This window comes from Petaurus breviceps, unplaced genomic scaffold (assembly GCF_028583685.1).
Source record: "Petaurus breviceps papuanus isolate PSGF00001 unplaced genomic scaffold, PetGlider_PUasm1.0 175, whole genome shotgun sequence".
Lineage (NCBI taxonomy): Eukaryota > Metazoa > Chordata > Mammalia > Diprotodontia > Petauridae > Petaurus > Petaurus breviceps.
Genome location: NW_027185764.1, coordinates 28,251,199 through 28,263,915, shown reverse-complemented (window position 1 = coordinate 28,263,915; position 12,717 = coordinate 28,251,199). Strand labels below are relative to the sequence as shown.

Below are 12,717 nucleotides of genomic sequence, written 5' to 3'. Positions count from 1 at the left end.
TTTCATCTCATATTAAGAAAGCATTTATTTTCAGTGATTACATATTGGTGATTACATTCCCATTTACATTTTTAAAATTAAAAATTAGCATTTAATTCTTTATTTTACCTCTACTTTGATACTATGCCTTTTATAATAAAAGCTGAAAATTGGTTAGACCATCTAGTAGAAATGTTTTTTTTTAAATAAGTGGAACAAATTGGATTGTAGTGAACTCCTGTTCAAAATTTTTTTTGTATTATAATTTGAATATTGTTAGAAATTAACGTATGACCAGGAGTTTTTTGTTACATGGAGACTTTTGCTGAAATGAGATTTAAATCATTATAGCAATTGTTTCCTGCTCTGTTCAGTCAGTAAGCACCTTAACACTTGAAACTTTACTGATTTGGGCAGTCTAAAATTGAAGAATGAAAGAAATTTGGTGAGATGAAAAGACCAGATTTCAATTATAAAAAATATACTTCACATTTAAGATGATTCATGGTCCATTTAATATTAATAATTATGAAATAAATATAAATTATTGTGTAAGTTTACCCAAATTATGTAACTTAAAGAACTATACTTAATTATTTTCATTTTGATACTGAATTCTTAAAATATTTACTAACTTAAACGAAGTAATCTCCAGATCAGTCTTTTTATTAGTGTAATAGTCAGTCATGTGTGGGCATTATAAATTGGGTGGGAGAAGCAAAATCACTTGTGTTTTTGGTGTTCTCTCAATCTTTAAAAAAATTTTTTTAATTCCTTTTGCTTTCTTTTTCCCCAAAAGTATGCCATATATGTTGCTGCCCCTTATTTTAGGGGGTGGTAATAAACAGCACTGGTGAAATCTTATGTTTATTATCATACACAGATTCTGTTGGTTTCTGTTTCTGAGTTATTTGTTGTTTTTTCTTTATTTTTTCTCCTTCCCCCTCATTTGCTCATGTCTTGGTTGGCGTTTGGTGGTGTATAACCGTGATTGCGTTACCTTAGCAATAACAATTGGTCGTCTTGGTTACGTTTGTCCTCAAGAGGTGGCCCCCATGCTACAGCAGTTTATAAGACCCTGGTGTGTATTATTCAATCTTTTTTTTTTAAATTCATTTTTTCTTCATTCTTTCTTTCTTTCTCTTTCTCTCTCTCTATCTCACTTTTAGATATATTTTCAGTTGGTTACAAAATCACAATCCTTAATCATTGCCAACCATGTGACTAATCTTGTCCTATCAGGTTTGTGAGTTTTTCAGTAGCATCGTCATGTATATTTATTTTATGTTGTGGCTAACGACTAATTGATGCATGGGATAAGATTGTCACATGCTTGCTGTGTTAAAAGCTTGATTTATACCTACAGAGCATTTAAAAATCCTCCTGAACAATATTGATGCATGCAGATGTAAAAAATTAGACTGCATTATATTACTTTAAAATTAATTTGAAAATTTGGATTGCATTAAGAAATAGATGTCTAGATTTGTTATGTTTAAAGTATTGTTTGCTTGCTGCTGTAAAATTTAAATATTTTTTACCATAAGTTGTATTGATATGTAGTTTATACTGTGGCAGTATATTCTGTGTTCTGCTTCTTAAAATCTATAGCTTTTATAAACTAAAAAACCTATTAGTGGTGTTTAATGGAATACTTTTATATTAACTCTTTAGACTTAGTTTAATAACCTTCACATGGCAGAAATTCAGCAGTTGATGCACATCTAGTATAAAATCTAAATTCAGTCATCCATTTTTCATATAACTAATTTGTTACTAAGGAATAAGAATTTCATTTTTTAATTACTTGATATTAAGTAGAAGTATCAAAAGAATTATTGAGCATCTTTTAGCTTTCCAAGAAGTTATGAGTAGAATTCCATTAAATACTGTTAGTAATAAAACAGAAGCACTTTTTTACTTTTACTAAAGCTCACTTCTGTAATTTAATAGGTGTACTTCTCTGAGGAATATAAGGGACAATGAGGAAAAGGATTCAGCATTTCGTGGGATTTGTACTATGATCAGTGTCAACCCCAGTGGAGTAATCCAAGTAAGATGAATATTTAAACTTTTGTTTTTGAACTAAACAAATACATGGAAATTTACAACAAATAAGGCCAATACTTATGGCAGATACAAGCTAGGTCTTTAAAATGGGCTTTATGTATGTTCAGGAATTTTCATGCCAAATTTATCAACTAGTGAGGTTTTATTTGTTTATTATAATGTTTTCTGAGTGCCTAGTAAGTGAACAGCACTGTGGGAGAATTTAATCTGAGTACAAAGGAATAAACCAACTTTGCACATAGTTACTTACTGGAACCTAGAATGTATTTCAAATTCAGGAAACGATGTACTATTTTGAACATAAAAGGGCTTTCTGTAGAACCTATGTGTCACTTGGCTTTCCTTTATTTTGTATAAAGAAGTTAAGTGTTTGAGCAGTAGAAGGACTGGTTGTTTACCTATGCCTAAACACCTATCAGACAATAAAAGGTTTCCATTCCTTCATCTGCAGAGTAAAGTCATGCATTTATTAAACTCTTATGTCTGTCAGATACAAAGAAACATAAAAGCAGTTCCTGTCTTCAAGGAGCTTTCCGTTCTAAAGGAGGAATTTTTTTTTTAATGAAGAGATCCCCTTATTTAGCAAAGACAAACATAAATGAACAAAATAACATTTGCTCAGTAATTATATAACAAATAAAATATATTGGAAAATATTCTTAATGTTGCAGTTTCAAACTCTAGGGTTTGTGTTTATTTTTGCTTTTCTGCATTTTCTGAGAAATGCTTTCTGGAATGCAATTGCATTAATGATAATCTTATTCCATGCAAATTATAAAATCTCTTTTGCACTGGCTGCTTCAAAAATACAAAGAAAAATTCTATTAGGCACAGTAGTTGACTCGGCATAATGATATGCTGATTACTAACTCTGAAATATATCATGTATAGAGATTGAGTTAAACTGTTGTCTGCTGAATTTTATAGGCAGTGTAATGTAGAATACTGTATTGGGAGTCAGAGGAACCTAGGTTCAATTATGGTGCTCCTATTTACCTAAGAAAGGAACAACATTTAAATCAGTGATGTCAAACAAATAGAAGTGTTACTAACTAAAAAAACCCTAAGTCAACATTATCTATGTGGAGGGATGCATGCAGAGGGACTCAAAGTGTAAGAAGACTAGGAAGGTAAGAAAGTTCCAGATTAATTAAGAGCTTTAAATGCCAAGTAGTGAAGGTTTAATAGGTGCTAGAATTTATTTGTAGGTTGACATAGACCAATCTATGGTGTAGAAAAATCACTTTGGGCAGGTGACTGGAGGGCAGATTAAGGTGGGGAGACACTTAAAGCTGGGAGACAGATCAGTAACCTGCATGTACCTGAGATGTTCTGAAGTAAAGAACAAGATTTGGCAACAATTTGGGTACATGGTGAGACATTAGGAATGATACTGAGGTTGAGGATGTGGGTGATTAAGAGGATGTTTGTGCCCTTGACAATAATAGGAAAGATGGGAGTATTGAGGAGTTTGGAAGGGAAAAAAAAAATGAGTTGTTTTTGAACATGTTGGATTAAGATTCCACAGGAATGTGCAGTTTGAGGAGTTCCAAAGGCAATTGGTGATACATAACTAGCTGAGGAGAGAGATTAGTGTTAGATTGGGGAGTAATCTGTGCATAGATGGTATTTGACCCATGGCAAATGATGATATCACCAAATGAGGCAGAAGAAAAGGAAAGGAGAGAGGGTCCAGGACATAACCTTGGGGTATAGCCATAAATAATGGTAAGACAAGAAGAACCAGGAAAGATAGTGTTACAAAATGTAGATGAAAGAATGTCCAGTAAGAAAAGTTCAACAGTATCAAATACTTCAAAAAGATTGAGAATAATGAAGGATTGAGAAGAGGTCAGGAATAGCAGAGATTGAAATGAAGCCATTGGATTTGACGATTGACATCACTGGAAACCTGAGATAGAAGTTTGAATTGAATGATGAGTTTGGAAGCCAACTTGTGAAGGGTTTAGAAGAGTAAGAGGAGAAGAAGTAGAATTACTGGTTATAGAATATTTTATGGAGGAGCTTAGCCCTGAAGGAGAGGAGAAACATAAGATGATGGCTAACGGGGCTTGCAAGAGTCAAGTGAAGGTTTCTTAAGAATGGAAAATACCAAGACAGCAGATAAAAGCAGGAACTTGCTTGAGCCAACACCCCAGCCACTACCAATACCTGTAATAAATGACTCTCAACAAATTTTAGAGCTACAGAACCCACAAAGTGACAAGAGTGAAACAAATCCCCCGCTGAAGGCGGCCTGGCAGGCTGACAGGAAGGGTCTGTCACACTAGGCTGGGAGTTGAGCACAGTGCCAGTACAGACTGGATAGAATCACTCAGCTATGACGGTTTCCAGAATTCTCATCCCATGATGCAAAAGAGAAATTAAAAGGTCAGTGGGGAAACTGCTGAACCTCGGTGAGAGAAGAGTGCAGTCCGGCCCCTGCCCCTGGGGTGGCAACAGTCGCTTCCAGGGCTTCAGACCCACACATAGTGGGGGGCCCAAGCAGCTGACCAGAAGACAATTGCAGGAGTCTCTTTGCCTGCTCTGAGGCAAGAATTCTCTTGCTTTGCCCTGCTTGGATCTGGGTCTCAGTCTTGGGTGGCAGTCCTGGGCTGAGGAGTGCTGGCATGGCAGGGCTCATTGAAGCTGTGGAGAGTGAGTCCTTCTCACAGTCCTGAGGCAGGTGCCTGGAAGAAGCTCTGACAACAGCTGTGCAAAACCCCAGAAATTTGGGACATAGCACTCTTCACTCTGGAAGCAGACAAAGAGCTCAGAAGTTAAGTAATTGACTGGCAAGGTGAGCAGATAGAGGAAGCGAAGTCAGACTATAGAATCATTCTTTGGTGACAAAGAAGATCAAAACATAAAACCAGAAGGAGACAGCAAAGTCAAAACTCCTGCATCAGAAGCCTCCAAGAAAAATAAGAACTGGCCACGCAGGCCATGGAGGAGCTCAAGAAGACTTTGAAAATCAAGTAAGAGAAGTGGAGGAAAATTGGGAAGAGAAATGAGAATGAAGCAAGAAAATCATGAAAAGCAAGTCAACGACCTGCTAAAGGAGACCTAAAAAAGAATGGAAAAGACAAGGACATGTTTGTAGGAAGCAAAGAAGGGCCCTTCTTTTCTTTGGGCCTTAGATTCTTCATTTGTAAAATAAAATGAGAGTGTTAGTGGCTTCTGCTGCCTCTCTTTCACCATTAAACTTAATGATCCTATAAACTTCTCTGCACCCCAGCTTTCTCATGTGTAAAATGAGGAAAATAACTACAGGCACTTCCTCATCTGAAATTGAAGATGAGAGTATCAAAAATAAAGGAAGCATATTGCTGGTGAAGTCAGAAGAGCACAGGATGAAGGGTTGTGGTTGTGCACACAGAGGTTAGCTTTGGCAAGAAAGGTTACCTCTTCATCTGAGACCAGAGAACATGCTCAGGGGTAGTTAGGTGGCGCAGTGAATAGAGCACTGGCCCTGGACTCAGGAGGACCTGAGTTCAAACCTGGCCTCAGACACTTGTCGCTTACTAGCCGTGGGACTTAAGGCAAGTCACTTAACCGCAATTGCCCTCCAAAAAGCAAAAAAAAAAAGAACATGCCCAAATGATTCGAAGTGTAGAGAAGGAGCAGTTCTTGGTAAATAGTATAACTTGGTTCTCCGAAATATTCCTTGAAGTAGTCAGCTGAAAGTATGGATTGGGGAGGGGGGATACTGGAAAAGGTTTGAGGAGAGACAGTATTTCAAACAAATTCCGTTCATAGTGGAATAGTAGTGAATATGTTAGGGGAGAATAGAACGTTTTTCCGGCCACAACGGTGGCCCAATGGTGATTCGATTAGGTATGAGACGTTTTTATTGGAGCTTGTCAGCAGTTTCATGATTTCTTCCTTTTCTGTTCAACTGCTTATCAATAAGGGAAAAGAACAAAGATGATAAGAATGACCCGTAGAATTTTGGCAAGATATAATCGTCACCAAACAGAGGGTCTAGAAATTCAAGGATAGAAGGAAAATAGTGTAACTGAGTTGGTTCACCAAGGTAGAGAGCATAGGAAATAGGTGCAGGTGTAACGCCCTGGAAAACAACTGAGAAATGGAAGTTGGGAAATGGAACATTTTGTGAATGATGGCAAGATAACCATGGCTTGGTTGTTGTGATTTAATGTCCCAACAGTAGGACATTTTATTTTTGTGTATTTAAACTATGATGCAACTTTTGAAGTTAATCACTAATTAGAAGATTACCTCAAAAACGGGTTTGTTTGGTTTTTTTTTATATTTTGCTAAATGACCAAAGGAGCCAGTGGACTACATATACTGAAATAGTCTTTGAAATTGTATTTTCACTAATGTGTGTTTAAACCAGTTTTTGTGAAGTCCCCAGCTGGGTTCTAATTTAGGAAATAACTGGCTAGATATTTTTATATTCCACTGGCAAATAAATCACTGTTAACAATTTGAACGATGCTAGAACATGGCATCCTATTAAAAGTGTACTAGTTTAAGTGCTTTTTTTTTCTTTAGGACACCTAGTCCCTTCACTGTGTATTTATTAAACTGTCTGCAACCCTGCATAAATGTGTAAGAAAACATAAACAGATACGGTTGTAATTTACTTGACTTTGTTTCCATGTATCACAATGAGGTAAAGTATCATTTTGTAACTAGTCTGAAACTGTATTTATAGGTGAATAATTTGATATACAGTTTCATCATTCACTTAGGTAAATTTAAACTAACCATTTGGATTTTGTAAGCCCCTTGAAGAATTTTTTTTTTTCAAATCCTTTGACATGTTTTTTACATCATCTTTATTTCCCAATAGATTTTATCTTCCCCTACCCAAAAAAAATCATCTCTTTAAAAAGGAATATGGGGAGGCTGGCAAAACTAAACACATCAAGACTAACATTATAAAAATTAAATAATAGCTATAAGTATTTCAAATTATGCTTCCCCAAAAAAGTTGTGATCCATGCATGTATAGAACTTTTCAAAAATCTCATTCAGGTATTATTACATTAAATTTCTTTTTAAGCCTATTCGCCCAAATTAATTTTATTTGTACTAATGTTTCATCTAAAGGTTCAAGTTAATTTTATGTTAAATGTCCAGTTGCTGAATAATTACATACAATTTTTTTCAGTGATGATTTTTATAAAAGCATTTCTAATGTGAAAATAACTACGATTATATAAAACAAAGATTTGGAAATTGAATATCTTTGCAAGCAAGTTATGAAATAGGACATTTTTAGATTCATCACACTATAAAATTCCCAAATTAGATCCCTGATGTGCATTTTAATAAGCCTTTGGTTTGAAAGCTGCAAGATCCAAATTGAGGCCCTCAGTGTCCAAGACAAGTGGGATGTAAGTACAAATACTTTAGCAGGCTATGTTTGCAAGGAATTTCTAGTTCTTAGCTATAAGATGCAAACAAACAAAAGAATGGCGTAGCAATTATTTTAGACTCATTTATGTGGACAATAAAAGTTTAATAGCAAATGTTCTGTTTTAATGTAGACCTGGTGGGAAATACCAAATAAAAATTCAGTATCTTTAACCACAGATTTAAGATATTGGAGGTGGGAGAGGACTCTTTTTTTTTTTTTAAATGACAAAACTAAATCAGACTGAAGTTACATTGTGGTGCTCCACTGTGCCATGGGGCTGATAACTATTTGTCTCTTGTATAATGAGCAATTTCATTTATTCAGTGGCTAATTTCAGAGAGACTCATTGGTTGGTTGGTTTTATAGGTTTGATGAATTTTTTCAACTGCAGTAACTCTTGAAGATCATCTAACATCTAAGTTTTAAAGTCTGTCTTTGTGGAGTACCTGTACCAATAAAATTAAAGATCTTTGAATTAAGAAATCAAATGTGTAAAAGTTGTGATAACAAGTCCTACTGTGTATTTGAGGTTAGGTTTGTTTTTTTTACTTGCTTTTATAATTTAAAAATCACCACTTCTCCAATTATGATGTCACTTACTGAACTATAATTTATGTAATACAGGTATTAATGCAAATTAGAAAATTGCACATTTTTGAAATTTGCCTGAATTATTTAGATGTTTAATGCCATTTTTGTGGGTTTTCATATCTGATGTTATGATTATAATACTTAATGTTTCTAACGTGAGGAAAATGTTTTTGTAAATTCGATGGAGTTTTTAAAGTGTTCATTAATAGAAAAGTTTAAGAAATGAATAGCATATAGGAGTGGTATACAGAAACTCAACATTTAGCTTGAATTTTATATATCTTTGTGTTGTGTTCTGATCTGATTGACACATTGGCAGATATATTTATATAAGGTATTGTAATTTTTCCTTTTTTTGAAATATCTTAGCAGTATTTTTTCCGACACTATTACTTTTTGGTCAAAAGAACCTACCAATTTTTAGATTGATGACCTGCCCTCTTGTCTCTGAATAAAATGACTATCCCTGAAGTATTTTTTTCATATGTCATAAACTTCATTTCAGGTGTTAACTTTTGAATTTCATGTCGACTCCATCAGCATATTGAACTGATTTTAAAGAATTTTTATACTAATTAAAAGTTTTACACAAGGAACAAACTGCAGTGTCAGAAGAGACACTTTATATATTTATAATTTATAAATCTCAATCTTTAACATTTGAAATCACATTGGGATTTATTTTTGCATTTATATTAATCACTAAATTACTTATTCACATGCCTGCTTTGTGCTATGTGTTGTCCTAGGTGGTGGTGTTACAAGTAAATGAAACCGTCCATACCTCCCAGGGATCATACTGCTACTTCCTAGATCCATTTAATGAAAATTACAAATATAGTTGTCCAGTTTTTTTAAATGTTGGGATTTTGCTGTATATTTTTATGGGCCACCACTTAATAATAAAAACAGTAAATGCCATAGAATGCTTTTAGGTTTGTGGAGTGCATTACAAATTAATCTTATGAGATAGCTATCACAGACATTATTTATTAACTTTACAAGTGAGGAAACTGAGGGCTTAGTTTAAAGGATTTGTCCATAATTACAAAACTAGCATCAGAAAAAGGATTCATACTCAGGTCCTCCTGAGTTTAACACTACATTCACTGTCACACTTTTGGTTTCAAAGCCAAGCTAAATAGCAGAGTGACCTCATTTGTCATTTTAATATCTGCTGAAGATTTTAGTTCTAATTCCTAATGGATCTGCAGATTTTTAGCACTAGCTAAGAGCCTAAGGGATTTAATATTTAAGAATTTTAGATTTTGTTAAATTTAGAACAGGTTGAGAATGGAAAAACAAAGCATTATATTGCCAGACCAGTGTGGTCTTGTACTTTTATCTAAGATAGCATGAGTACATTCATTTTGGGTGAACCAAGGTAAGAATGAGAAGAAAAACTAGATCAGGATCTATAGGCTTGTGCCGTGATTCAGTGTATGAGCCATATATCTCTTTCACTACAAATATATAGAGAGTACATTGGAGGAAATGGGATAGTATTCCAGGATAAAATGGGATAGTATATTTGTCCCTGATGTACAAAGGAGATGAATTTACAGATCAGAAACAGTGACAACTGTTTGTGAGCTTACTTGTATAAAAATACTAAATGTAAAATATAAACATGAAACAAAATTGGAGGGAAAATGTTGAAGGTGAGTGTCAGAATAAAAACTCGAACTTCCGGAATAAATTAGAATGATAAAAAGGAAACTTATTTTTTGTTGGTAGCCTTTCATTGAAGGCATCACATTTTCTCCTTTTTTTTCTTTGTATTTTCAGCACATTGTACATTTTGGGCATTTATTAGACATTATGTGAAAGGAATCTTTGTATGAAGATGCTACGCAACCAAAAGCTTGAAATCTAGGAAATCTCTAAGTTAACTCTTGTATCAGTGCAGTGGTGTGTGCCATCGAGTAATTTTTCAAAAGCTTACAATGACCATGTGGAAAAATCTAGATGGAATATTACAAAGTGAGGAAAAATTAAGAAGGGCACAATCAGTTCTAACAATGTGAAAAAATAGGAGAGTTGTAACACAAAAACTGGAAGGGCTCACAGAGTTAGACTTTAATACTGTTGGCCTGTTTCTTTACTTTTTATTGTAAAATTGATTTAAATTGGGGGGGTTTTTTTAAGTCATGTTGATACTTTTAAGTGGAAATATAAATTTTGAGCCTGATAATATTTTATCCTTTCACATTTTGCAGGATTTTATATTTTTTTGTGATGCTGTTGCATCGTGGATTAGTCCAAAAGATGATCTCAGAGACATGTTCTGTAAGGTAACTAAACTATAGCTTTGTTTTAAATGTTTTATTCCTTCAGATCCTAATGTATTTGGTTTGGGGTTTCACCTTTTGTTTCTAAATTTGTTTTCCTTTTAGAGTGTTATGATATTCCTATTTCCACTTTCTTTTATTGTGGAAAACAATTACTATTTTACAGTGTTTGTTTACAAAAAGTTATTTACAAAAATAAGTTGGAATTATGGCATTAATTATATGTTAATTATAAGTTGAGTTTTTTGGTAGTGGTGGCTTTTAATTCTTTCATCCGTTCTCTTTAGTATAGAACATATTTTTCAAGATAGCTAGGTTGTAATTCCAGAAGTCATCTATAACATTTAAACAGCAAAATTTTTAGCCTCACATGTGGGTGGTGGCTTTTAATTCTTTTCTAACCAAAAGATTTCCTTGACTTTGAATAGTTGAAAAGTAAATGCTATTGGCTTATCTATCCACAAATAATAGTAAAATTATTGAACTCTAATTTGTAACCAAATTATGAGTGTTTTTTTAATGTGAAAAAGCTGTATTATGTCTTCTTAGAAATGTTTCTTGGAAACTTCATCCAATTAAATTAACTTATGTTGCTTAAATTTTGTATTGGAGCAGCTTTAAGGGTAGGGCATGAATGATTTCCACAGTTGGTGAGAGTCTATCTAGGTGTGCCATTAAAAAGGAGGCATTTTTATAATGTCATTTCCAACCCTGGTCTTACTGTGCCCCAAAATATGTGTATTTATCACAAAGGGGTGTCTCAAAATTCCTAAGCAAATTGAGTTTTAAAATTTCACTTAAAAAAAAGGAAATTGTAATGAAGTCAAGCAGTGTCACAACTTCAAAAAAAATTATTTTGTTTTTAAAAAAAAAACAACTTTTAAATCAGTAATGTTGACCTTTAGACACTATAACAAATTGAAATGTGCTTTCTTTTACCCACAGATCCTTCATGGATTTAAAAATCAAGTTGGGGATGAAAATTGGAGACGTTTCTCTGACCAGTTTCCTCTTCCTTTAAAAGAGCGTCTTGCAGCTTACTATGGAGTTTAACCTCATGCACTTAGGCTGCAGTCCCATGATTAGGGGTAAGTTGCTAAAGGAATGTTTCAGTGAGGTAAGAATATCATCATAAAGTTGAGTACAGTGTTTCTCAAGATTTTAAATTATGAAGAACATGAATCATACTTAGTTTTTCAAGATAAATATTTAATCCAATTAACATAAGTGTAGGAAAGTTTCCAGCAATCACTTAAATGCCATGGGCCCAGTTTTGAAGCACAATATACTCCTCACAGGCTTAAAAGAATAAATGTGGACCCTTAAAGAAAGGTTTGCCCTGCCCTTGAATTGATATTTCTGCTCTTCTGATCATATAGCCCTGTTTGAACTTTCCAATAGGGACTAAACCCAGGTTTAAGTAGCACTCAGGTAGGAAAGCGGTAGGATCTAATGAAAGAGCTGTGACTTTGAAATCAGAGGACCTGAGGTTGAATTGTTGGTCTGCCTCTTGATTCTCAATCTTTGTGACCCTGGGTAAGTCACTTAATCTTTCTGGGCCTCAGATCCTTCATCTGTAAAATAAGGATAATATGCTAAGGGGCAGCTGCAGGTACAGTGTTCTAGGCCTGGAGTCAAGAAGACTGAGTTCAAATATGGCCTCAGACATTTACTACCTGTGAAACCTTGGGCAAGTCGATTGACCTCTAACTGCCTCAGTTTTTTCATCTGTAAAATGAGGATAACGAATAGTATCTGCCTCCCACAGTTGTTGTAAGGATCAGATGAGATATTTGTAAAATGCTTAGCGCAGCACTTGGCACATAGGTGCTTAAATTAATAAATGCTTCTCTGCTTTTCAACTCTGTCATTTTTTTTTTTAGTTTCTAGTGGGTAATAAGCACATTGAAATGTTTGATTTTTAAAGTTTCTGTGTGATTAACTGCTCATAAGGCTTTTTGCTTGAGTTCCCATGCCTAAAAAAATTAGATTAGCAACCTTTTCTTTGCCCAGAAGCTAGCTAAAAGGGAATAGATTCCTGGTGGTACCAGTCCTGAAGATGGGGGGGGGGTGTACGAAATTGCTTTTCTAGCTCTGGATAAGAATGAATCCATCATAATTACTATTTCCAAATTTGCAGTAGTCTAGCATCATTTTACATGCCTAATACTGTTACAAAAGTTAAATTTACCTTTTTTCACAGGACAAATTAGGAAAGTCTAATTTTCTAGAATTAGAGGGGAGGGGGGCATAAGCATTTATTAAACGCCTATGTTTTAGGCCTTGTGGGGGGGGGGGTGTAAGACAATCATCACAACAACCTGGTGATAGTCTATTCTATTATAATCCCTATTTTACAGTTGAGGAAATTGAAGTAGATAGGTTAAGAAACTT

At 34.3% G+C, this 12,717-nt stretch overlaps 1 protein-coding gene across 1 annotated transcript in view; it reads left to right on the top strand.

The window, feature by feature from the left end:
* TNPO1 (transportin 1) overlaps nt 1-12,717 on the top strand; it is an 80,721-nt gene that overhangs the window by 59,705 nt on the left and 8,299 nt on the right. Inside the window, exons 21-24 of the mRNA XM_069084973.1 lie at nt 985-1,060; nt 1,933-2,032; nt 10,252-10,326; nt 11,269-11,411. Of these exons, the coding sequence (XP_068941074.1) occupies nt 985-1,060; nt 1,933-2,032; nt 10,252-10,326; nt 11,269-11,376 (359 nt within the window). The 3' untranslated portion in view covers nt 11,377-11,411. The remainder of the gene's footprint in view (nt 1-984; nt 1,061-1,932; nt 2,033-10,251; nt 10,327-11,268; nt 11,412-12,717) is intronic.